At 41.6% G+C, this 27,839-nt stretch overlaps 1 protein-coding gene across 1 annotated transcript in view; it reads left to right on the forward strand.

The window, feature by feature from the left end:
* The window catches only part of thsd7ba (thrombospondin, type I, domain containing 7Ba), a 769,281-nt gene that overhangs the window by 390,252 nt on the left and 351,190 nt on the right, over positions 1-27,839 (forward strand). The window contains exons 8-10 of the mRNA XM_080198282.1: positions 14,454-14,645; positions 21,713-21,947; positions 26,720-26,835. Of these exons, the coding sequence (XP_080054408.1) occupies positions 14,454-14,645; positions 21,713-21,947; positions 26,720-26,835 (543 nt within the window). The remainder of the gene's footprint in view (positions 1-14,453; positions 14,646-21,712; positions 21,948-26,719; positions 26,836-27,839) is intronic.

Here is a 27,839-nt window from a genome sequence, read left to right on the forward strand (position 1 = left end):
CTCAACTTTGGTAAGAGCATTACAAATAGGTGCAGGCCATTCAGCCCAGCTTGTTTGTTGCACCATTCAAAACCTATTTTGTTGGTACCTTAATACCATTTTCCTACCAGCACTTGATAATCTTTGACTCCCTTGTAGATCAAAAATCTATGGAACTCAGCCTTGAATATATTCAACGATGCAGCCTTCATCGCTCCTTGGAGAGGAGGATTCCGAAAATGAATGACCCTTTTAGAAAATAAATTACTTGCTATCCCTGTCTTAAATGAAAGACCCCTTATAATTAAAATGTGCCCTCATATTCTAGATTACTCAAGTGGGAAACAGCCTCTCACCATCCATCCTGTCAAGCCCCATAAAACTCTTATATGTTTCATTAATATCACATCTCATTCTTGTAAACTTTAATGAGTATAGGCCAATTAACCTGTTCAACCTTTCCTCATAAGACTACCTTTTTATTCTTGGAATTCACCTAGTTAACCTTCTCTGAACTGCTTTGAATGTAAGCATATCCCTTCTAAGGAAGATGAACAAAACTGCACATATTGCTCCAGGTCTGGTTTCACTAAGGTCCTGTACGGTTGTAGCAGGACTTCCTTACTTTTATACTCCATTCCCTTTGCAATAAATGCTGAATGACATCCCATTTGTCTTTCTAATTGCTTTCTCCATCTGTAGGCTAACTTCTTATAAATCATGTACAGTGACACCCAGATCCTTCTGTACTGCAGCATCCTGCAGCCTCTCTCCATTTAAAAATCATATTCTGCTTTTCCATTCCTCCTGCCAAAGTAGACAAGTTCACGTTTTCCCCTTTGTAGTGATGCAACAAACTTTGCAGATAAAGAAAATATACACCCTTGTACAGATTGCATTAATTATTCCTGTGTCTGTTTGTAGTTGGAATAGTTTGATAATATTGCAAGACCCATATGTGGACTGGACAGCTAGTTCATTGAATCACAGAAGCATAGAATCCCTATAGTGCAGAAGGAGGCCATTCAGCCTGTAGAATCTGCACTGACTCACCGACAGAGCATCTTATCAAGGCCCACCCGACTGTGCCCTTTCCCCTAACTCCATGCATCTACCCCAATAACTCCCTAACCTAACTTGGGACGTTAAGAAGCAATTTAATACTGCCAATCCACTTAACCTGTAAATCTTTGGACTGTGGGAAGAAACCGGAGGAAACCCACATCGACAGGTTGAGAACATGTAAACTCCACATGTTCGGTCACCCAAGGCTGGAATCAAACCCAGGTCTCTAGCATTGTAACCCTCACTTCATCAGGATTATCCAATGTGTTAGATTAAGTTAATTTCATTTGACATGCAATAATCCATCTGTAGAAAATGAGATCCAGCAATACTCATTGAGTAGGCTTCTTGGGATTGATTGTGATGAGAAGATTAGTTTGATGTGGAGTAACGCAATGACTGCTAGTTTTGAAACTTCTGTTCCAGGCATAGTTCTCACTCCAGCTCTAAAGCCCGATATTCAAACGTGTGTGCTCTTCAGTGCACTGCCTCTGGTCTATCTTTGCTGTTGTAAAAAGCAGAATTTAGTGCAATGCGATCCCTGCTCTTTGGAACTCCCAGAGCTCCTGCATCCTCCTACTTCTTTCTCCCCTTCTCAAAGTGTCCTAACCCAGCTTTCATGGCTGATTGTTGGTCTCTTCTCCAAAGTTTACAACTGCTCAGTTTCTACATCTCACTCTCTATGTTAAAAGGTATGATATATCATACAATCCCACAGTGCTGAAGGAGGTGTTTCAGCCCATTGACTCTGCACCAATCACAATCTTACGTGGCCCTATCCCCATAACCCCATGAATTTATCCTAGCTAGTCCCCCTAACACTAAGGGGCAATTTAGCATGGCCAATCCACCTAACCCACACATCTTTGGATGTGGGAGGAAGATGGAGTACATGGAGGAAACCCACACAGAAATGGGGAGAATGTGCAAACTCCATATTGACAGTGACCCAAGCTGGGAATCGAACCCTGGTGCTGTGCAGCAGTAGTGCCAACCATTGTGCCACTGTGCCGCAGGTTGTGGTTGTTAAAAGTAATGAGAGCCTTTTCTAATGTCAGTCTCAACTGATATTTGCACTCGGTGTGCCTTGAGTATATGAAGACAGTCAACTTTAGCGAGATCATCTGGTGAAAGAGAAAATAGAACCACTTCCTTCGCTGTATAACTCAAGTGTTCCTCTTTGTGGACTAAAGGAGTGGAATTCCAAGCCAGTCATATTGTTCTGAACGTTGAGCGAAGAGAACACATTTCTTATGGGGAAAGGGAATAAGAAATCATGTAAATGTACTTCACGGCTTGTAATTTTATAATTAAGTTTCAATTACAGAACACTTATTGATTGTGTGCAAAGATAAATGGAGATGAAGGAGGCCATTCAGCCAATTTATCTCACCATTCTATGTTAACCTAACCAATCAATTTAATGACCAAAAATGAAACGAAGTAATCTGTTTTATGAGGAGCTCCTGGATAACAAAAAAATCTATTTCTGTTTGTTTTATAAGAATAAAAATGATTAATGACTGAGGGTTAAATACCATCTCATTTATTTGGTGTTGACATGCACCCCATTGTCCTTTTAAAAGCAACAGTCCTCAAAATTTGTAATCAATTTGCATTATTTAATTAGAATCTTGTAAGGGATTTTAAACCCTGCAGCAGAACAGCAAACAGAACAATCTTACTCAAACACTTAAGACACTTCAGCGTGAGCCTTGATTATCATTAAAAGTGTTCTGTGTTTTAATCAAGACCTGGCTGAAATCCAATTGAAGTCTGTTGTCTGGAATGAATAAAGGCATCAGATACTGAAATGATGAATGATTCTTCTCCCCAGTTTCTGAATCAGCTGAAATAGAAAGTGCTGGAAATGCTTAGCAGATCAGCCAGCATTTGTGAGAAAGAGATGTCCTCACCGGATGGAATTTATGCCTCTACCCCTTTGCCAGGGACTGCCAGCCTGGCGCCAGTGAAACTCTGGGCTTATCTGGATGTCCAGCAACATGGCTGCTTATCATTGAGAAGTGTCTACAGACCCAGAAGTGGCCAAAGCTCCCAATTGTTTTGCTGGTACAGGAGAGCTGCCGGCTATCTGATTAACCAATAGCTTTTGGAGGCCAGATATCCTCCCAGATGAGGGCAGAAGTCTTATCTGAGTAAGACTTATATAAGAATAATCTTATATGGGGTGGCATGGCAGCACAGTGGTTAGCACTGCTGCCTCACAGTGCCAGCAACGCTGGTTCAATTCCGACCTCAGGTCACTGTCAGTGTGGAGTTTGTGCATTCTCCCCGTGTCTATGTGGGTTTCCTCCGGGTGCTCCGGTTTCCTCCCACAGTCCAAAGATGTGCAGGTTAGATTGATGGGGATGATAAATTAAACCTAGTGTCGGGGGATAAGCAGGGTAAATATGAGGGATTACAGGAGTAGGGCCAGAGTGGAATTGTGGTTGGTGCAGACTCGATGGGCTGAAAGGCCTCCTACTGCACTACAGGAATTCTATGAACCAATTAATGGCATGACAGCTATCAATTAACCTTAGAGTGACCTGGCAAGCAGAGGCGGCCTTGCTCCCAACTTTTGTGTTGGGACTGGGCTACTACCTCTGCGTAAAATTCCCCCCACTATTTCAGGTCAATTAAATTTCATCAGGTCTGGAAAAATTAGAGATGTAACAAGTTCTAAACAAGAACGGAAATGAGGAAGGGGGAATGAGCAACAGGGAAGGTCTGTGATCAGGTGGAAGACGAGAATTAATTGGCAAAAGGAATAAGGGTGCAAGCAAAAAAGAAAGCTAATGGCACAATTAAAGAAGCAAAACATGGGTTTAGAAGAGGCATAAAAGACGATAGCAGAATCATTTGCATCGCACCACACAAGTGCCAGACAATGACCGTCTCCAATAAAAAAGGATCTAATCATTGCCCATTGACATTCAATGGCATTACCATCACTGAATCCCCCATTGTTAACATCCTGGGGGTTACCACTGACCAGAAACAGAACTGGACTGGCCACATAAATACTGTGGCTACCACAGCAGGTCAGAGACGAGGAATACTGTGGCAGTGAATCACCTCCTGACTCCCCAGATCTTGTCCACAATCTACAATTCACAAGTCAGGAGTGTAATGCAATATTCTTCACTTGCCTATATGAGTACAGCTCCAACAACGTTTAAGAAGCTTGACACTATCCAGGACAAAGCAGCCTGCTTGATTGGCATCTCATCCACAAACAATTCCCCCTACCACTGACACACAGTGGCAGCAGTGTATACCATCTACGAGATGCACTGGAGGAAACAAACATAGATACTAGAAGCAGGAATAGGCCTTTTGGCCCTTTGAACTTGCTTTGCCATTCATTTTGGTCATGGCTGATCATCGAATTCAAGACCCTGATTCCCCCTTCCCCTCAAAGCTAAGCCAAGATTCACCAAGCATTCTTAAACAGAGCCTTCTAAACCTACTTACAAGTAGACTCTAAGAAAAGCTGATTGCAAGGATGACCTTTACTTAGAAACCAGAGCTGGAAATCTCTGATCTTGCCCATGGTTAAGATTATCCAGTCCCACTTCAGTGAATGGAGATTTGGCTGTGCCAGATTTTCTGTTCTCACTGAAAGCAGCAGCAGGGCATACAACATTGTAGAATTCTGGCCCAGATCCTGTTCAAAGAACATTTGACACAGTGGCACAGGGGTTAGCCCTGCTGCCTTACAGTACCAGGGACCAGGGTTCAATTCCTGGCTTGGGTCACTGTCTGTGTGGAGTTTGCACATTCTCCCCATGTCTAAGTGGGTTTCCTCTGGGTGCTCCGGTTTCCCCCCTCAGTCCAAAGATATGCAGGTTAGGTTGATTGACCATGTTAAATTGACCTTCATGTGTCAGGGATTAGCAGGGTAAATATGTGAGGTTATGGGGAAAGGGCTTGGGTGGGATTGTGGTCAGTGATGGGTCGAATGGCCTCCTCCTGCATGGTGAAATTTCTAAATTTCTAAAACATTTTAAACTACATGGTTGACAGAATTTAGACTTACAAGCATAGACAGAAGTTCTATACTTAGATTTGCTTATTTCTCTGATTTGATTTGACTAATTATTGTCATATGTATTAGTAAACATTGAAAAGTATTGTTTCTTGTAAGTAATACAGACAAAGCATACCATTCACAGGGAAGGAAAGGAGTGCAGAATGTAGTGTTACAGTCATAAATCAACTTAGTGTGAGATAGGTCCATTCAAAAGTCTGATGGCAGCAGAGAAGAAGCTGTTCTTGAGTCGGTTGAAACGTGACCTCGGACTTTTGCACCTTTTTCCCGACAGAAGAAGGTGGAACAGAGAATGTCCAGGGTGTGTGGGGTACTTAATTATGCTGGCTGCTTTTCCGAGTCAGCGTGAAGTCTAGACTGAGTAAATGGATGGTTTGTGTGATGGACTGGGCTTCATTCACAACTCTTTGTAGTTTCTTGTGGTCTTGGTCAGAGCAGGAGACATATCAAGCTGTGATACAACCAGAAAGAATGCTTTCTATGGTGCATCTGTAAAAGTTAGCTGACATGCCAAATTTCCTTAGTCTTCTGAGAAACTGGAGGCATTGGTGGGCGTCCCTAACTATAGTGTCTGGATGTCCTATACAACATATTCGTGTGCTATTTTGCAATCTTGGCCGAGTGTGATGCTGCTGCTGCAAATGTAGATTAGAAGCCATCATATCAAGGATTTGCTGTGATTGCAGAGGATACAGGAAAGTTAACCCTACTAGAAAGACCACTTGAATAGCTCATTCTTAATAAATTCTCAACAAAACAGCAACAAACAACCTCCTTTCCAATGAACATGAAGTCCATTGTAAGTGTAACCTTCCGGGGTTTTGCCTTCTGGGGTTTTGCCTTCCAGGGTTTTGCCTTTTAGGGCACTATAATCCCAATGGGAAAAAGTTTTCACATGTTCTATCTGGGACAACATCTAGCCGCATCTGACACACTTGGTGCCTTTGCTCATCAGGAGCACAAGTTCAAACCTTTCATTCTGCGCAGCAATCATCACTGACCCATTGATTATGTATTCAGATGGGCTTGCCATTCCCAGCCTAATTGGAAAATGTACATTCTCACTTCATTTTTTTATCGTAAAGCATTTTTAACATCAGTAATTTTTTTGACCTGCTTCAAGCTACAGCAGTTTGTCTGATCTCTCGATGAATAATCTTTCCTTTAGTTCTAAAAACATTCCACTCTCACCTCTTGCCATTTGGTATTTTAAGTTCTTCAATGTTGCTTGTGTGCTGCAAAATATGCATATTTATTTGAGCTTTGAATTAGATTTTGTTTTATGTCCCCTGTGTGGAAAATTATCTGCTCTGTCTCTCCTTTTGTTCCTGTTTCATCCACACATTGGGCAGTCTTTTGACTTGGTCTGTGTGGTACAGTGTCACAGCTGGTAAGATGTGGTCTGTCCATGGTTCCTAACGTGGCAAGTTTCTGATTTTAGCTATGCTGATAGGGAGAGAGAGGCAGGGTCCACTTGGCGTGAAGGGAAATCAGTAAGAATCACATCAGGCTTTTCTCTCACTCCCCAGTGACTGACTTGCTTAATATAACACTCTGGATTTTCCCATAGGCATTTGTTGGAAAAGATTAATGCAAGCATTAAAATAATTCTACTTGGAAAAACTCACCTCCTCCTCTAAGGGTTAGAAGTACGCTTCTTGGAAAAAAAACACACGTCTGAGCAAATGCTAAGAGTAGATTCATGCTGCTGTGGAAGTTAAATAGATGGCTGTTAAATTATAAAGAGGTACTGCTATCAGGAACCATTGTTTGGGAATGAAATAAAGCCACAAGTGACTTTGCATGTTCTAAACCAGCCTTAATTCCAAACATCTTAATTAATATACACATCATTTTCAACACTTCGCCCCCACAGAAATATTTTGTGTGAAAAATATTAAATGAAGGACTCTAAAAAAGATCAATTGTTTCCAGCAAGTTTGGCTATATCTTATTCACTCTATCATTCACCCTTTATTCCCGCCACAAGTTGTTGATGCAGAAGGAAATTACCTGGAGACTGTCTGTTGCCAGGAACAATGGAACTTGATGGGATCTGTCATTGCCAACTTTCAACTCAGTTAATGGAGCTAATAGACACTTTCCTCCCAGAGAGTAAATTACAGCACTTTAGATAGGAGTTTTCATACTGGCAGGAATTCTTGAGCAACTGTAAACCACTACTTTGTAGCACACAGTCTGGTCCTACAATGGGTAAGTGGGCCACTCATCACTCTTGCATTCCAAAGTTCAGTGGTCAGAAAGCTATAGACCCCAGTGGAGATCACAGACAGAGTGCCTCAGGGAAAGGATCTTGGATACTATTGGCAAAAACATACAAAATGGTTGGATTTATATTCAACAATGTAGCATCAAGATAAATATAATCAAAAACAAATTAAATGCTATCTGATTGTAAGCACTATATCACCAATATATGACTGAATGCAGTAGTCACAGAGTGTGAACATGGGTATTTGGGAAGTGAAGGAAGGAGGGAAACAAGGTAAATCAAGAGATAAGTATTTCACTCATTTATCTTTTGAAACTCTGTAATTTCTGAGTAATTGTAATGTTTCATTAGTAGTAGTAAAATTCACTAGCATTCGTAAAGGTCATTGGGAGTGGTGGGTTTATGAATTACATAAGAACATAAGAAATAGGAGCAGGAGTAGGCCATCTAGCCCTTCGAGCCTGCTCCGCCATTCAATAAGATCATTGGTTGATCTGAAGTGGATCAGCTCCACTTTCCTGCTTTCTCCCCATAACCCTTAATTCCCCTGTCTATCAGAAACCTATCTACCCGTGACTTAAATATTTTCAGCAAATGAATTACAATTGTAATGAATTACAAGTTCATTAAGAAAATATGAATTTTAAGAAAAAGGTGACAGGACTGGTGATGTGTTGCAACTATAAAATGCAGGAATTGTTGGACGTCAGTGTGATCCAGGGTAAACATAGAACCATAGACTCTTTGCAGTGCAAAAAAAGGCCACTTGGCCCATCGAGTCTCCATTGACTCCCTGAGAGATCATCTTACCCAGCCCAGCCACCGCCCCCCTTCCTCCCTTCCATCCCTGCAACCCCACATTTACCATGGCTAATCACTTAACCTACATATCTTGGACACTTGGGAGCAATTTAGCATGGGTAATACACCTAAACCACACAACTTTGGACTGTGGGAGGAAACCAGAGCAGCCAGATGAAACTCACGCAGACACGGGGAGAGTGTTCAAGCTCCACACAGATGGCCACACAGCTTTGGTTAGGGTTTTCTGATTTGGTCTTTTGGTCAGTGATCAGGGATAGGGGGATGTGACTGTAAGAAAGACAGACAAAGACATTGAGAAAGTACAAGTGGAGGAGCATGGTCCTTGCAATTGTCCGATAGATCTGAGGTTTTTGCAGCATTGGTGGCATGGTGGTACAGCGGGTTGCACTGCTGCTTCACAGCTCCAGGGACCTGGGTTCGATTCCCAATTTGGTCCCTGCCTGTGTGGAGTTTGCACATTCTCCCTGTGTTTGCGTGTGTTTGCTCTGGGTACCCTGGCTCCCTCCCACAGTCCAAACATGCGCACATTCGGTTGATTGGACATGCTAAATTAACCCTTAGTGTTCTGGGATGTGATAGGTTAGAATGATATGCAGGGTACCTAAGCGGGGTAGGGCCTGGGTGGGATTGTTTTGGTGCAGACTTGATGGGCCGAATGGCCTCCTTCTGCACTGTAGGGTTTCTATGAAAATAGTGAAAGCAGAGGCTGCAAGGTGGACAGGTGAACTGACCATGGTACCCTGATACAGGAAACCATTTAAGTGGGGGGAGTCAATTGGAATGTAGTGATAGTAGAGAACTGTATAGATAGGGGAATTGACACAATTCTCTGCAGCTCAAGTTCAGATAGCTGTGTTAGCTGCCAATGCCAGGGTTCGCGACATCTGCTTGGGGCTGAAGGGGAACTTGCATTGGGAGGTGGGGGGCAGGAATCGAGTTGTTGTGGTCCACATTAGCACCAAGACAATGATAGGATTGTAAGAGGTTCTGTTTTGGGATTATGAGCAACTGGAGGTCAACTTAAAAAGCAGAACCTCAAAGGTAATCATCTCTAGAATATTATCTGAACCACAAACAAATTGGCATAGGGTAAATAAGATTAGCGAGAGCAATGCATGGATCAAAGACTGGTGTGGAAAGAATGTGATTTGATTCATGGGCATTGGAACCATTACTGGGGAAAATGGGAGCTGTACCATAGGGTACATTTCAACTGTGCTGGGAACAGAGTTTGACAAGTCGTATAACTGGTGGTTGAGAGAACTTTAAACTAAATACTGAGGAGGAAGGGACCATGTGAAGGGAAATGTAGTGAATTAAAGGATAATAAGGGTATTGGTGCAGGGTAGTGATTTGGTTAAAAACAGAGTGTTACAGAAAGGGACAGCGAATACAAATTTAAGTGCATACCAGCAGATAAGGTCATAACTGGTAAAACCACAGAGTTAAAGACTCTATAGAGTCATACAACACAGAAAGCGGTCCTTCAACCCACTGGATGGAATTTTACGATCGCATTGCACCTGTTTTGCGAGGGAACAAGTCATAAAATTGGGAGTGATGTAACTAGTGGGAATGATGCCCGTTTTCATGCCCATTCCCATTTTACCGCAAAAAATCGACATGATTGGGGCCCTGCCCAAAAATGGGCGAAATGTCAATTTGTGTATTTTTGCATTTGTCACAATGTAATTAGAGAGCTCCGCTCCCAATCATCCCAGCTCACCTGCCTTATCCACCTCATTCGTTGCAGCTGTTTCAGGCACTGAAGAAGTGAGGGTGAGCGAGGAAGTAAGTCTCTGCTTTCAAATGGCTCCGTGCTGCTGAAGTGGGGGTTATTTTCTGGCGGCCATGTTGCGTTTCAGCTTGTTGGGAGGGAGGGGCCTCCGAATGGGGAAATGGGGGGGCTATTGTTGCTCATGAAATCCAACTTCAGCCTCTCAGCACGGACCTGGGTCTGCGTGCTGACTTCGGGTCATAACAAAGCTAGTGGCATTTACAACCAAATAAACCGGTTGGACTTTAACCTGGTGTTGTGTTGTGTTTACCCCAGTCCAACGCTGGCATCTCCCCATCATCAAAGTCTGTGGGCATGGAGGTCCTACAGGACAAGAGCTGTTGACCAATCAGAGGATAGCAGCCCATTTGCACTCAACAGCACCACTGGGAGATGGTGGATGCTGCTGGTATTGCACCCACCTGAGGCCTTGGGCGGGTTTTTTTGGCCTTGCTGGACCCGAGACTGGAAAATCCCACCTGAGGTCAATGGACCTTCCCATTGTCTGCTCCTTGTCTGTTCTGATTCCCTTGATGGGCGCAGCAGTAGAATTTAGGCCCTTGGATTTGGAGGGGGAGTGCCCAGGCACAAGTGAGTGATGGAAGAGGATTGGGAGGAGAGGATTGGCAGCAAAGGCATTGGTAACTTTTAGCAGGCCGCCTTCCCAATGCTGTGTCCGTCCAGGGACTGAGTGCCTTTAAACACCAGACCTTCCCAGATTTGAAAGCCCACAAGTAATCGTGACAGGGTTAGCTTGTCATGTTCACTACATGGGGAGCTCCCCCGCCCTGCAGTTGGGTTAATACCAGTGTTGAAAGTTTTACTCAGGCTGGGGTTGGGGGGTGGAGGTGGGGAGGGTGGTGAATTTGGCAGTGTTTCCACCCACCAAACTCCCTTGATTGATTAAATGCACCATCACGAAGCTCGCCAGTGATTTTCCTTGGTGTCCAGGCTGGAATCCTGCCAGCAGGTGATCCATTTGTTCATATACCAATTTTATGAAATCAATGGGACAAAAAGCAGCAAGGACCTCAGGAATAAGATTGCCTACAGTAACTGATATAACAAATTGTCAATAGCAAAATTTACAATATGTTTGCTTTCTATTGACATAAGTGATTAGAACACAATGTACCTTCTTTCCGATGTTTCTGTAAAATATTGAGCTCACACTGGTGCACTAGCTTGGCTCAGTTGATACGACTCTTGCCATTAGATCAAAAGCTTGTGAGTTCAAACTCCACATCAGAACGCCAGTGCCTCAACAAGGTTCATATTCGAGGACAGCACAGTGGGATTGTTGTATTGACAAAAGTGCTGTTTTTCAAATGAGATGTTGAACTGAGGGCACATCTAAACGGTTCATGTGAATGTTAAATATATCAAGATGCTTCTCAAAATAGTAGACATTACAGACCCCTGCTGACTATGGCAAGGTCTGCAAGACATAACAGGCTACAGGTTGAAGGCATGTAAAATCGCCAACTCCAATACACCCCTCCCTGATGAGGTCAATGCATTCTACGACAGGTTTTGAGCAACAGGCCAGCGAGAGCATGCCCTCCACCCTAGAAGCCCTGGAGGAACCTGTATCTGGGGTCATCATTGCAGATGTCAGAGCAGCTTTCTTGAAGGTAAGCTCATGGAAAGTGACTGGCCCGGATGGGGTACTCGGACAAGAACTCAGATTCTGTGTGGGAGTATTTGCAGACATCTTCAACCTATCTTTACAACAATCTGAGGTCCCTATCTACTTCAAAAAGATGCCCATCATCCCGGTACCCACGAAAAACCAAGTAGCGTGTCTTAATGACTATTGGCTGGTGGCTCTGACATCCATCATTATGAAGTTCTTTGAATGGCTAGCCATGGCATAAATTAATTCCAGTCTCCTGGAATACCTAGATCCACTACAGTTTACCTATCACTGCAACAGATCCACAGCAGATGCCCTGCATTCAACCCTGGAACACCTAGATAACAAGGACACCAATGTCAGACTCCTATTTATTAACTACAGCTCAGCCTTCAACATCATTATTCTCACCTCCAAACTCCATGGGCTGGGCCTCAGCATCTCCCTCTGCAACTGGATCCTGAACTTCCTAACTCACAGACCATAATCAGTAAGGATAGGCAACAACATCTCTTCCATGATCATCCTCAACAGCAGTGTCCCACAAGGCTGTGTTCTCAGCTCCCTACTATGCTCCTTATATACCTATGACTGTGTGGCCTAAATTCCCCAGGACAGATTGTTAGTGATCTGGACACCCAAAAACTTGAAGCTCTTGACCCTTTCTACTTCATCCCCATTGATATAGACAGGAGCATGGAGTACATGTCTTCGTCTCCCACATGCCGACGCTATGGTTAAGAAAGCCCACCAACACCTTTACTTTCTCAGAAGACTAAGGAAATTTGGCATGTCAGCTACACTCTCACCAGCTTTTACAGATGCACCATAGAAAGCATTCTTTCGGGTTGTATCACAGCTTGGTATGGCTCCTGTTTTGCCCAAGACAGCAAGGATCTACAAAAGGTCGTGAATGTAGCCCGATCCATCACGTGAACCAGCCTCCCATCCATTGACTCTGTCTACACTTCCTGCTGCCTCAGTTTTTAGGTGTCCAGATCACCAACCAAACTGTCCTGGTCTCCCCATGCCAATACTATAGTTAAGGAAGTCCACCAATGCCTCTGCTTTATCAGAAGACTAAGGAAATTTGGCATGACAGCTACGACTCTCACCAACTTCTACAGATGCACCTCAGAAAGCATTCTTTCTGGTTGTGTCACAGGTTGGTATGGCCCAAGACCGCAAAGAACTACAAAAGGTTGTGAATGTAGCCCAGTCCATCACACAAACCAGCCTCCCATCCATTGAGTCTGTCTACTCTTCCTGCTGCTTCGGCAAAGCAGCCAGCATAATTAAGGACCCTATGCAACCCAGACATTCTCTCTTCCACCTTCTTCTGTTGGGAAAAAGATACAAAAGTCTGAGGTCATGTACCAACCAAGTCAAGAACAGCTTCTTCCCTGCTGCTGTCAGATTTTTGAATGGACTTACCTTGCATTAAGTTGATCTTTCTCTACAGCCTAGCTATGACTGTGACACTACATTCTGCACACTCTCGTTTCCCTCTCAATGAAAGGTATGCTTTGTCTGTATAGCACACAAGAAATAATACTTCTCATGTTAATCCATGTGACAATAATAAATCAAATCAAATCAAAATACTTCAAAGTGTCCTCACCAACATTTGCTCTCTCAAAAACAGATTAACTCACCAGTCGTCTTGTTATTTGTGAGATGAGGTATTAGACTGGCAGCATTTTTGTCCTTTCTAAAACTGGGTGTGAATTCTTTTTGAAGCTGGCTGGTGTTGGAAATTAAACTATAGACCTGACAAGGTAGGGTGAATGCCCTGGTTGGGAAGGGTGATCTCCATGACTGTAGATAGGGAGAGAAAGCCGGAGCTCCCAAATCCCTGACAGGAGGGCACCCCCGATCTGAACGGGCCATCAGATTAAGTTGCCCCTTTTCTCAAGATTGAGGGTGAAAGCTTTTTCAGTTTCCCACCCTCTGTCAGGGGCTTAGCAACCTGAAAATGGAGACTGAGGGGAGGAAGGACCTTAGGCGGCAATTATAAAGGTCTTAATAGGGTTATGAGCTGGCTTCCTGTCCTGTTCCCTGTCCACCCCACCATAAAATCACATCAGGGTTGGGACAGCTAGATTCCCAGAGGGAATCCCGCCTATGAAATTTGATACTTCCCACTGCCCCAGAAACCTGCTAGGTGCGGAGTGTGAAATTCTGGCCTTGGTGGTAAAGCAGTCATATTTTTTCTGCTGGTCAATATTATTAAACATTTGATAGGTTGATTACTATCCTTGTATATCTGCATATTATTTTAAGTAGGAACTGGTACTTTTGTTGGGCAACTTCTAACTGGACAATTACATTCAATATTGGTACCAAACCTCAGGAAAGATATACTGGCATGATTTCAATAGAATGATACCAGACTGAGCTATAAGGACAAGTTGCAAAAATAAACCCTTACGTTTAGAACATTGAATGATAATCTAATCAAGGTATTTAAAATAATTAAGGGTCGAATAAGGTTGATAGAGATCAATTATGTCCTGCAATGGGTAAATCCAGGATAGGATCGCATAGTGCTAAAATTATAGCTACAACAAATGGAAGTGGAATTTGAAGCACTGTTTCACATTCAAGGGAGAGGAAATGTACAAATTTCATCCAAAAAGGCTGTCAGTGCTGGATCAGTAGTGGTTTTAATGATAGATTTTTGTTGGGTAAAAGCATTAAGGGATGTGAAATGAAGGTGGGTCAGTACAGAACAGCCATGATGGGAAGAGAATGGCTAAATGGCTAAACTTGAGGGGCAGAATGGCAATTTCCTGTTCCTATATTTCTGCACCACATTAACCAAAATAAGAAAGCTGAGCAGGATGATGTGAAAATACTGATTTTCCTCCTTTGTGTTTTGCAGGGGAGATAACATTAGATGAGTTGTGTGGACAGTCCAATCTTCCTAGTCATGGGATGTGCGAGGTGCTCTGTCCCACTGACTGTGTTCTCAGTGAATGGTCTGAGTGGTCAGCTTGCTCACGTTCATGTTCCAGCAGAAATGCAGAGGGCAGGCAAAGCAGAACAAGATCCATTATAGCATTAGCTGGAGAAGGTAAGAATGTCTCTGTTTGAACATTAGCAACCTTCCAAGAGTGCCTTTCAGTATGAATTGAATCATGTTGCATTTGTGATATTAAAGGTTTATTATCTCCCATCTATGGAGAGTAGTAACATCACAACTTGTGATATTACCTTAAAAGTTATTAATAGTGGCCAATAAAACAGCAGTCAATGATGACAGTTCTATCTATGAAGAATTTGCAGGGAGTTTTAAATAGGAGACATTCCCCTGTAGATTGTACTGTTTCAATAAGCTCCACGTATCATTAAAAGAATTTTGACAGATTCATGGCCTGGATTTTTATATTGGATTGAGGAAACACGAGTTGGAGCTTTTAGCGACATCCAAAACCTGAACTCGTCCCAAGTCCCATTGCTTCTAAATATTTGTCTCTGAGAGATGTAGGTGGGATAGGTTCATGATGTGGGAGCCACAGGAATATAGATGGCAAGGTGGGTTGGTTGGTTCGGCCTCAGTTCTTGGGGATAGCAGTGCAGCTTCCAACATTGTTTTATGCCCCTAACCTCAGCCCTTATCCCCCATACACCCCCATTCCCTATCTCTATTTCCTCATATTGCTCATACCAACCCATGCCCTCTCCCCATGGCCCTCATATTCCCCATGTTAACCCTTGCCCCCTCACACCCAAATGATCCCTGAATTTCCCCATATACCCTCCATACCTAATATCCACTATAGTCAAGATGTCTTTGAAAAGTGCATTTAAAGAATTCAACTTTATAAGACCCTTGTCAGACCCCACGTGGAGTACTGTGTGCAATTCTGGTTGCCTCACTACAGGAAGGATGTGGAGGCTGTTGAGAGGGTGAAGAGGAGATTTACAAGGATGTTGCCTGGATTGGGAGGCATGCCTTATGAAGATAGGTTGAGGGAGCTAGGTCTCTTCTCCCTGGAGAGACGAAGGTTGAGAGGTGACCTGATAGAGGTTTATAAAATGTTGAGAGGAATGGATAGGGTGGATTCTCGGAGGCTATTTCCCAGGGCTGAAATGGTTGCTACGAGAGGACACAGGTTTAAGGTGCTGGGAAGCAAGTACAGAGGAGATGTTAGGGGTAAGTTTTTCACTCAGAGGGTGGTGAGTGAGTGGAATCAGCTGCCGTTAGTGGTAGTAGAGGCGAAATCACTGGGGTCTTTTAAAAGACTTCTGGATGAGTATATGGGATTTAATGGGATTGGGAGTTACAGATAGTTCTATGGCTTGGTAGGTATGGATGTGATTGGCGCAACTTGTGGGCCGAAGGGCCTGTTTGTGCTGTAGTGTTCTATGTTCTATGTTAATGCAGCTGTCCTTCAAAGACACTACATCGTGAAAATAAATCTCATTCATAAAAGCCTTTCAAAAATTATGAATCAACACAAGTGGTCAACCTGTTCTAAAAACAAACACATACACACCTATAATGTTAAAGAAAGTTTTAAGAGGTTATTAAAGGATTATCTATCCATCAAAAGGTGATTATGACTTCCTGATGAGATGTGATTTTGAGCTTTTGAAACTCAGTTAGGCTTTCATAACTCACTCAGTTATAAAACAAACCCTAAGAACACAAAACATTGCAGTCAATTGAAACTGAAAAAATGCCCTTTTTGAAGTTGCAGATTGTGTTTCACTCCCATTTCAGATTACCTGTCAATTAATGGAGTGGGGCAGGTGCTAGATTTTTTTTAAATGTTTAACAGAAGGATGAATTTTCAGAAAGGTGAAAATTTCCTGATGTTCAAATCACAGTCTAAAACATGGCAAATGTTTTTGCAGTGTATTTCCTATAGTTCTGAAGGCATTATGTCACTTTCTCCAATGAGAAAATTGTTGTAATACATTTCAACATGAACAATACTTGTCAATGTAATGGTCAACTTAAATTTTCAGGACAGAATCCTATGATGAATCACTGCAGTTAAAACACATTCATATTACAATTCAGCATCTAATTTTGACATTTAAAGTTGTCAAAAGATTTAACACTTAATAATCAGAATGTTTCTGATCCCTTAGCATGTTTCCTTCAGTGAGGCTTTGTTTTAGGGTGTACAAAATCCACACCTGCATATGAACATGATAGGGGAGGGGAGGAATTTAAAGTTGCCATAGGGTGACAATAGTGGCCTCTGGAGAGATACATGCAGGGATACAACCATCAAAAAGGACACACAAAACGAACGTGGGGTCAGGAAATGAGTGAAAAATTTCAAGATTTCTGCTTAGCTGACTCCATTCCCGCCTGCATATGGACAGAAAAACCTAGTCCAGAATCTTCCATCAATTTCTGTATTATATATGGACTGGATTTTTAATTTTGGGAGTTTATTTAAATTTGAAATGCCTGAATACAGTACTTTCTTAATAATGAATAACATTGACTGATGTAAGCTATCTCTGTGATAACTTTTGCCAGTTGAAGTCTGATACCCACAACATTCAAATTATGGTTATCCGTATGTAACAGTGAGCATTACTGCATTTAACAATGAACCATTCAGATATGGAAAACCAATATGCGACAAGTCACAGAATTAGAGAGTGGCCACAGCCTAGATTAAGGCCATTTGGCTCTTCATGTTGCATTGGTTCCCTGAAGGAGCAATTCTGGGCTTTCTCTCTGTAGTCCTACACAATCTTCCATTTCAGATAATAGTTCATTTCTCTCCTAAATGCCTTGATTGAACCTGCCTCTACCACAGAATGAATTCGAGATGCCTACTATTTGTTGCATGAAAAGGTTTTTCAGCATGTTACTATTGCTTCTTTTGCCAAATACTTTAAATCTGTACCTTCTTGTTATCAATTCTATCACCAATGGAAACTATTCATTTCCATTTCCTCTGTCCAGACATTCATGATTTTATACACCTCAATCAAATCCCTACTCAATCTTCTCTTCCCCAAAATAAACAGTCCCAATCTTCCTAATCTATCTATGTATTGAAGTTTCTAATCCTGGAACTATTTTTACAATGTTTTCTGCACCCTTTTCTAAATTGTGCTGTTGAGAACTGGACACACTCATTAAATTGCTATACCATTCCTCAGGAGAATTTACAAGTGTCCCCAAAGGCAGGGAAGTGAATATTAATCATGGAAGAAAACACAAGCCTTAAATTGCAGCAGTAAGCTAAAATCTGAGCATTCCATACGATTTAAGTTCCCTATATTCATATATGTTACATGTATTAGTATTTATCATTGATCACCTGTTACCATAGACATATTTGGGATTTTCCTGTTGCATTTGCCCCAAAACTGGAAAATCCTGCATGAGGTCAATAGACCTTTCCATGGTCCACCACTCGCCCACTACGATTCCCATAGTAGGCAGAATAGGAAAATTCTCCCATTATCAATGTATCACTATATAATTGATCATTTCCCCTTGTATTTTGTTTGAAAATTCTGAACTGAAGGCTGTTTTTATTGATGGACCGGAGGATGGTTTTGGCTACTATTTTGCTTTAGTTCTGTTTTATTCAGTGTTTCCATTTTGTCATTAGCCTCTGTCCCTGAACCTTATAACCACAAATTAAAGAGAACAGTTGGGTTGGAACAAATTGCAATCAAGGGCCTCAGCTAAAATTATAAACCATCAGAACAAACATCATGTGAACCTGCAATTCTGTCACAGCTCATAGCTCTTTCTACCTCAGCTGTTGGTTGATATGGTGGTTAGACTATTTTTGTACTTGCAAGTAATTACAATACTGTAACATCTGGTAAGGCTCTGAAGCCTGCCATTGTTTGCAATTATCTGTAGTGTCAGTCCTTTGAAGACAACAGTAGTTCTGGTGTCCCCTGATTGGATAAGGGTTATATGATTTAAATAAAACAGGGTACAATTATGTCACAGGACAGGAAGGAGCTATAATACAGGAAAAGGTGTTAATATGTTACTGGAAAACGACAGACTGAATTATAATGAATATCCAGTCTTGTGAATTCAGCCCACACAATAGAGGATTTTGGATTTAAGCTTGTTGTGCTTGGCTGAGGAATCCTGTACAATAATTCAGCATAAATGAATGTCTGGAAATAATATGCATGTATTGCGTTTGGAAATAAAATCTTTTATGGCTGAGAAAAATAATTCACACAAGGAAGAAAATTCATTTCAGCCTAAGATTCAAATTGCATAATGATAAATGAAAGAAGTAACAAAATTCAACTGGACCTCCAGCAATGGTTAAGATGATTAGTTGCTGAGCTGGACTGACAACAAGGACTCCATGATTTATCTCCAAACTGTGGCATTAGTTGATCTTAGGTTGGGGATATGGACAAACAATTAACTTTGGCACAGTTTTGGTCTCCTTATTTAAGAAAGGACATAATTGCATTGGAAGCAGTTCAGAGAAGGTTGATTCAGCTGATTCCTGGAATAAGGGGTTATCTTATGAGGTAAGGTTGAACAGATTAGGCCTGTAACCAGTTGAGAGGATTGAAATGTATAAGATTCTGAGGGGTCTTGACAATGTGAATCCTCAAAAGATGTTTCTCCCTTGTGGGAGAGACTGGAACTAGGGGACACAGTTTAATAATAAGGGACCACTCAACTTAGGTGGAGATTGGGCGAATATGTTTCTCTGAAGGTTGTGAATCTCTCTTCCCCAGATAGCTCTGGAGGCTGAGTCACTCAATAATTTAAGGCTGAATTAGATAGATTCTTGATTGATAAAGGGAGTCAAATGTATAGGGAGGAAAATGGAGCTGAGGCCACAATTGCATCAGCCATGACTTTGTTGAATGGCAAGCAGGCTTGAGGAGCTGAATGGCTTATTCGTGCTCCTAATTTGTATCCTTGTGTGTAATAGGAGTGTCTGGACTCTTAGCTTGGGACAGAGAAAAATCATCCAGTCTTTACTGGAACAAGATAATACCTACCTGATGAAAGTCAATTATGGACAAGGACAAATGTAGTTGTTTATGTTGGTGGGCTACTTTTAATGGGGATACTTTTTGCAGTAATCAGAATTGCCTCCTTAACTGTAGGTTGTGAACAGAAAGCTGTGACCTGTGCATTTTTGTAGGCTTTGAACATGTGAAAAAATCTGAAACGCAAGCACGTAACCTTTCACACGTGCAGACTCCTTACTGCATTTGAACTATCCCGATTTAACATTCTGTTGCGCTGTCACTTTGCATGGTTATATTTTCCCTTTGCCACTGTGAAAATAATGTGATGGTTCTGTTGGCACTAACCATCATGTATCATCCATCACCCACAAAGATGTTGCTTTTTTTTCTCAAAGACAAACTACCAGCTGCTGCTTTCCCACTTGGTCCCACATATTCTTGTCAGAGAACAATTGTTCTGACTGCATGAGTGGTTTTCTTACAGCGAGGCACACTAATCTGATCAGTCTCATGCGTGTGAGAATGGTGTTATCATGCTATCCTAGCAGGCTGCTTAGCACAATATGATGTTTTCTAAAACAGCTAGCAAGAGTTCATTGCAGTAACACTATAGCTTTTTAAACGTTTTTTCGTATTTGGTTATTTATCAAAGTGAAAGGCAGTGATAGCTAAGATGAAGCTTTTCCTATCTTGGAGCAGCAATGAATTTCTTAATTTGATTTATTATTGTCACATGTATTGGTGTACAGTAAAAAGTATTGTTTCTTATGTGCTATACAGAAAAAGCAGACTTTATGGAGTATATAGGGGAGAAGGAAAGGAGAGGGTGCAGAATGTAATGTTACAGTCATAGCTTAATATAAGGTAGAAGCATTCAAAAATCTAATGGCAGCAGGGAAGAATTCCAGAGTCATTTCTGAATCTAAATCATACCTACTAAGGATAGTGCTATTTAAAATTGTTTACATGAATTACTTCACTGGTGTGTGAAAAAAAAATCATCATTTACAAACAGTATAGGGTCAAATAAATTACAAAGAATTTCATTTTTTTTGCTGATTTTCAAGATAAGGAATGTCTGTCTTTATTTGAAAATGAAACTTTCACTTTGGGCACCTGCATCAGATTTTCTCAGCTCAGGGATATTATTGTTAAATGGCCAGAAAAAAATACTTTTTTCTCTTCTCAAATGTGCTTGAACTCTCTCTGTTCATTAAAATACTGCTGTTCAATAGTATGCACTATTTTTTAAAACGAAACTGACCACCTTGCAGCCATTGCCTTGTGATAGCTGCTTTAGCACCAGTTTCCATCATATGTTGCACTGAGTAACCCTGCCAATTTCATATCGCAATATATGAATTGTAATATCAGCAGTGCAGCTTTTACAGAGAACTATATCATATCTTTGTATGTTTTGTATCAATCATATTTTCACTGCTGTTAACTAAAAATAGATATAATGCATGCATAATAAAAATTATCAACAGGAGAAGGGAAAACCTTCCCCGTTAATGATATGAATTTGTTTCTCTTAAATCTGGGACATGTGCAGGCCATTTATAGGACAAGCTGTAATTTGTGAATGGATTATTTTTGTTGCACTATTGGTCGACCAAATAAATACTTGCATTTTGTTAATGAACAATTGAACCATACGTATACAATCTTGTTAATAGGCTATTATAGACCTGTTAAAGAGTTATCATTCTACACATTCACAACTTATTGGGCTACTGAACTGAAATTACATTTGCACCTTAATTAAACACAATTTGGTGTGGGATATTTAAATATATCTACAGCTAATTGTTGATTTTTTTTCCAAAGATACATATCCAATCTGATAGGTTATTTAAATGCATGCCTGTAATTTGCCGAGTTGTCTAAAATTGCACAATGGCCGCTTTTTCATACGGACTTGCAAGTCATCAAAAGTGGACATAAATGTATACTAGTGAATGGATTACATCTTTATTTCATATTGATTCTAGAAAATGTGGTCTTTATGTAGTTATGTATAAAAGGAAGTGAGAAAACAAGGTAGCTATCATTTACTAATAGAGCAGCAAGACTGCAAGTACAATAAATGTTTATAAATTTTGTGTTCTTGGAACTAGAAAAAACAATGATACCCTATGAAATGTTACATGTCATATTCTGGCAGTTAAGGATTACTTTATGTCCTAGGTGGAAAGCCATGTCCTAGCAGTAGAGCACTGCAAGAATGGCGATCTTGCAATGAGCATGGTTGCACAGTCTTCTATTGGGATCCATCACCTTGGGGTCCTTGTACTGAAGATACGTTAGTGATGCCCCTCAATGCTACAGTCAGTTGGAATGGTGAGGCTACCTGTTCCGTGGGCATGCAGACTCGACAGATCCAATGCATGAAAAGCAAAGCTGGATATGTCACTCCCAAAAGGTATGAGAAATCTCTTTTCAGAGTAAGAATTTAGACCACTAATTTCAGAATTTAAACTACTAATAGCAAAGAAAATAATTCTCGATTGCTCTTATCAGTTGTTTAGATTTGCTCTGTACAGTATGGTAATGTGTAACTTGTTGAGTGTGTTGTCTTGTGAAGTTTGTTGCTGCTTCCCTACATTGTTTTCATTGCTCTTACTCATCTTCTTCCTGTCTTACATAAGACAAAACACCAAGCTTGATCTTGTGTAACGCTTCTGTACTAACCTGGTTTGTTCCACTCTTTTTCACAGTCTACCATTCCAAACACCACGTCTGGAATTTTCCTGTCCCGCCTGCACACCACAGGAATTGTAGTGGGTTGGGGGTGGGGGGGGTGGTGGGAGAGAGGAGAGGGTTGTGAGTGGTAGAATCACACAAAGCTCTGTTGGTCTCGGTCAGGATTTTCTAGTTTTGAGGCGAGTGTGGCCAGAATATCCCATACTTTACAGCAGAATTGAAAGGCCTCTAGACTGAAATAAATTGTTCCTTGGACTCCATCATCATAATTCACATACTCAGACACAGCTTGTCTGTTGGGGTTTAACAAATTTCATGCATTCTCTTCTGATTCCACAATGAAATAGAAAATTTAGCCAATTTTCATGTGGCTTCTGTTGGTTCCTTTAAAAATCAATGGTTGGCAGCCAAAGATGCTAAAGGACTAGACAGAGCTTGCAATGTACAACTTCTAAATAAATTTAGGAACCCAGATCAGTTCAATATTGAAATAAGGCCTGCATTTACTTCAGGCAGCTGCCATCCCAAAAAAAATAGATTTGGCATAGGCCTTTGTCATGTTGAATTGGTTTGTATAAAATGTGCACAGAAATGACACGAAAAGTCTACTTTAAGGCACTTCTGCATATTAAATAAATGGGAGCATTATTAATATAATAAATGAAGACAATTCTTTTGGAAAAAAAAAGATGAGTTTGCAGCTTGGAGTCTTCATTCATAAGTTTCTCAGGTTGGTTGAGAACATGGTTGGAAGTATGAAAATGAAAATCTTCAGCATGGAGATGAAAAGAAAATCATTCAAATGAGGGAATCTGTGCTATCTTTATGCCCTGTCAGAAATAGTATTTACAGAGACGTAACAGATTATTTGTTTACCTTTCTGATCAAGAAGTGTGTAGCATTGGACAATGTGAAGTATGGGAGAAAAAGAAAAACATTATTGCTTTCTAAAAAAAAAATGGATTAGAGAAAAGCTATACTGAGAACTGATAGCATGCTCTCTTGTCTCATTTATTCTTTCCTTTTGACCTCTGCTATTTTTCTCTGTCACTGTTAATTGCTACTTACTGAAAAGCAGTCCCTGCTTATATACTTCTCTCTATTCGACTGCTCTTCAATGCCTTCTGGTGTCCTTCCAGAAGAGATGCTGCTCACCTGCCATAGATACTCAAACATACCATCAGCATGACAGGTTTCTTATAGAAATGCCAAGTGCATTCTTTTATGGCTATCCAATTAAGGCCAACGTTAGGAAGAAGAACACCAACTCATCTTTTCATTAGATCTATCGGACTCAACACTGAGTTCAACAATTTCAGATCGCAACCACTACTACTTTTTTTGGACAGCAGTTGTTAGTAATGAATCTGCTATTACCATTTACATCTCCTCACGATCAATCTTTTGTTTCTTTACTTGCTCCCATTGCCATCTCGTTTTGCCTTGCAGCATTATCCTTTTTGTGACTTAATGCCTCCCTCCCTGTACTCTGTTACAGGCATTACTCCTGCCTCCCCTTACACCTATTGCTGACTCTGTATTTGCTTACATCTCTTAACTCTCTTTCCTGTGCCTGGTCAAAGGCCATCAATAAGAAATGCAAACTTCGGCTCTCCAGAGATGCTAACGGATCTGCTGAGTGGTTCCCGAATTTTCTATTTATATTTCAGATTTCCAGCATCTGCGCAGCATTTTACTTCTGTAGAAATTAGCAGTGCTATTTAAGTGCACATTTGAATCAAGCTAATAGGAACTGATTGAATAAATTCAGTGTTATTTACCAATTAATTAAGCAGGTAAAATTCACTTTCCATGTCAAGGAAAGATAAGTGCAATTTTAAGTTTGCCCATAAAACTTTTACTTCTGTGACACATAAAACAGAAGCAGCTTATTTAACATTTAAAGAGAAGAAACAAAGATCAGTACAATGACAAGCTAATAATGACACATCAGCACTAATGGACAACACATTAAATTGTCATAGCCAATCTTTTAATCACGCTGATGAGTTTTCCATTTGCAGACGTAAGGAATAATAATTACAATGCACAAAGCTAATGAAGTACTGGCGTTCGACTTTCAGACCCCTGTCATTCCTTCCTAATAAAGAGAAGATATTATTGCTTGGAAATAGAGCTGATTGTTGTCAAGACCTTTGGTTCAATTGTATTTATTTAAAATAATTGATGTCAATAAATGAAAAAGCTAGCTTAAGTCTGACTTCTGAATGAGAACATTTAAGTGAAAGAGCTACAATGAGAATAAACTTCTGTTGGAGAATAATAGAACTAAATTAAGATTGAAGAAAAATTGAGTATTGTTCCATCGATCAGGTTGAGAATGGATGTCGGGAATGAGTTTCATTGAATTGTTATATATTTGTATTGGAACCATTTTCTCAGAATTTCTTAATGGTTCACTGGGTTGATGTGTCACACTGTAGCAACAAAAGTTCCAACTAATCTAAATTAGGATTGTGGTAAAGGTGCTACAATGGAGTTTAGTGTTTTCTTTAACTCAAAGGTGACATTCCACCTACCTTTAAAGTTTAAAGTTTTATAATTTAATTATTACTGTCACAATAGGATTACACAAACACTGCAATGCAGTTACTAGTCACCATACTCCGGCGCCTGTTCGGGCACACTGAGGGAGAATTTAGCATGGCCAGTGCACCGAACCAACACATGGCTAGGCGCCATGGACTGTGCGAGGAAACCAGAGTACCTGAGGAGACCCATACAGACATGGGGAGAACATGCAGACTCTGCACAGACAATCACCAAGCCAGGAATCGAACCTGAATCCCTGATGCTGTGAGGCAGCAATGTTAACTAACCACTGTGCCACCATGCCTTAGAAAAGCACTGTACATTCAGCTGGACAGACTTGCTGTGGATTGGTATGGACAATAATTTGGATCAAGGTGGTGAAAGGTCCTTGTCCATCCAATCTCTAACCTGGGGGAGGGTGATTCTCCTAGCTATAAAATCAGCACCAAGAGCTCTAGCGGAGGCTGTTTCGCGAGTTTACTGCTGGGCACCACAGTCTCCACACGTCTCTAGCAGCTTGATTTCTGGTGCAGAGCTACGTAATAAATGCAGGCCCTCATTTTAATAAAATTTAAATGCCATTAGCAGTTTGGGATGGAAATCTCTGGGCCTACTATCCTCTACTGCTCCCACCACCAGGATAGTTAATTCTAGTGAGGTTTAGTATAGCTCCTCACATGCGGGGAGCTTTGAGTCCAATCCCACTGGAGTGAAAGGGGGACAATTGAGTATTCCCCCCTCCCCAGGGATGGGAACCGGGTGTGGGTGCACCCTGGGCATTGCTACTATAGCAATGTCAGCCTGACCCCTCAGCACTGCCCAAGGGGAAAAGTGCCAATGTCCAAGGGGCATCATGATACTGGCCATCGGGCATCAGGTAGTTCCAAGGCGGAAGGGCCTAATGGGGGTGGGGTCTAATGGGGCAGAACCTCTGGGGCAATCTGTGGAGATGGGAGTGTTCTGCTGCCACTCTGCACTTTGGGACAGAGGCCAACAATCGAGGTTGGCCATCGAGGTGGGGGGGGGGGGGGGCGGTGGGTTAACCTATTGGAGGAGTCAAGGCTGCATGGGGAAAGGTCAGGACTGCAGGGGGAGGGGCAGATCAAGGCTGCCAGTAGGTTGGTGGGGAGATCGGGGTTGTGAGGTGGGGTTGTGAGGGGTGTGGTCGATTCTGGCCTGGGCATGTTCGGAAGGGGGGGCCACTGATCTGGCTGTGGGAGGAGATGGACTGGTGATGTGGGGCTTATGGGACTAGCCAGTGATTGAGCTGGCCAGCAATCGGGAGGCCGGCAGACAGGGGCCACTGCACATGCTCCGTTCTCGGTGCTATGTTGCCGGCCTCTCCAGCAGGAATAGGATGCGCCCCCTCCCCACCCCCCAGGATTTTGGACTGGTTCAGGCTAGTGCACTCTGCAGTGCACTGAGTGTGGAAGATTCATTTAGTGGGATTTACTTCAGTCTTTGTGCAAATTTGATACTTAGAATTTTCTTGGGAGAATTGCCCCCTCGATCTTTATGAGCAAAATATTCAAATAAAATGCTTTGAATCTTCACTGATGCTGCCGCAAGCAAAAAATGGTTTGTTCTCCAAAAGTAATCCTGCTTCACCTGCTGAGCAACAAAACTGATAGGTAAACACCTTTGAGCAGTAACAAAACATAGTTACATTGTTATTCTACAACAATTTCACACAATTCTCTGGCAATGATTGTGAGTGTGTGCCTGGAATATTTTATGCTTAACTTGCAATGTTAATTTGTATCAGCAAACAACATCTTGGAAGCAACACATTCTGAAAACCTGCAAATCTGACTGACCAGAAAATTAGCCTTGCTAAAAAAAACCTTTAAAATTGATGGTTAGAAGCTTGCTGCTTCTGTGCTACCTGTTTTTTGTCGTGGCAACTCTTGATGTTTGCTTCTTTCCCAACATGTCTAGGTGCCCTGAAAGTACTAGACCTGAAACTGTTCGTCCGTGTCTACTGCCTTGTAAAAAGGACTGCATTGTCACCCCTTTCAGTGAATGGACATTTTGCCCTACCATGTGTCAGCAAGGTAATTGTTTTGAGAAGTTATCCTTTGTGGCAATAAATAATACAACAAACCTATTAAACTCATGGAACAAAAGAATTTGGGGATTTTTTGGGGAAAGAATGTGCTCCTCCCAAAAGTTGCTTATCTCCCAGGATATGTATCCCAGGACGTTGTGGGAGATTAGGGAGGAAATTGCAGGTCCCCTAGCAGAGAAATTTGAATCATCGGCAGCCACAAGTGAAGTGCCTGAAGATTGGAGGGTGGCAAATGTTGTGTCTTTGTTTAATGGCTGTAGGGAAAAGCCTGGAAACTACAGACTGGATTGCAGCGGATCTTGATCAATTGGGCCAGTGGGCCAATGAATGACAGATGGAGTTTAATTTAGACAAATATGAGGCGATACGTCATGGCAGATCAAATCGGGGCAGGACCTACTCAGTTAGTACTAAGGTGTTGGGGAGAGTTCTAGGAGTACAGGTCCATTGTTCCTTGAAAGTGGAGTCACAGGTGGACAGGGTGGTGAAGAAGGCATTCAGCATGTTTAGTAAGGCCACACTTGGAATACTGTGTACTGTTCTGGTCACCCTATTATAGAAGGGATATTATTAAACTAGAAAGAGTACTAGGATGCTACCAGGACTTGATGGTTTGAGTTATAAGTAGAGGCTGGATGGACTAGGGCTTTTTTACCTGGAAAGTAGGAGGCTTGGGTGATCTTATCGAGGTCTATAAAATAAGGGGCATAGATCAGTTGACATTCAACATCTTTTCCCAAAGATAGGGGAGTCTAAAACTAGAGGCCTTGGATTTAAGGTGAGATGAGAGAGACACAAAAGGGTCCAGAGGGGCAATTTTTCACACAGAGGGTGGTGAGTGTCTGGAATGAGCTGCTAGAGGCAGTAATAGAGGCGGGTACAATTTTGTCTTTTAAAAAGCAGTCAGACAGTTACATGGATAAGATGGGTATAGAGGGATATGGGCCAAATGTGGGCAATTGCAACTTGCTTAGTGGTTAAAAAAAATCT

The sequence above is a fragment of the Carcharhinus amblyrhynchos genome, chromosome 11 (assembly GCF_965287045.1).
Source record: "Carcharhinus amblyrhynchos chromosome 11, sCarAmb.v2.hapA, whole genome shotgun sequence".
NCBI lineage: Eukaryota > Metazoa > Chordata > Chondrichthyes > Carcharhiniformes > Carcharhinidae > Carcharhinus > Carcharhinus amblyrhynchos.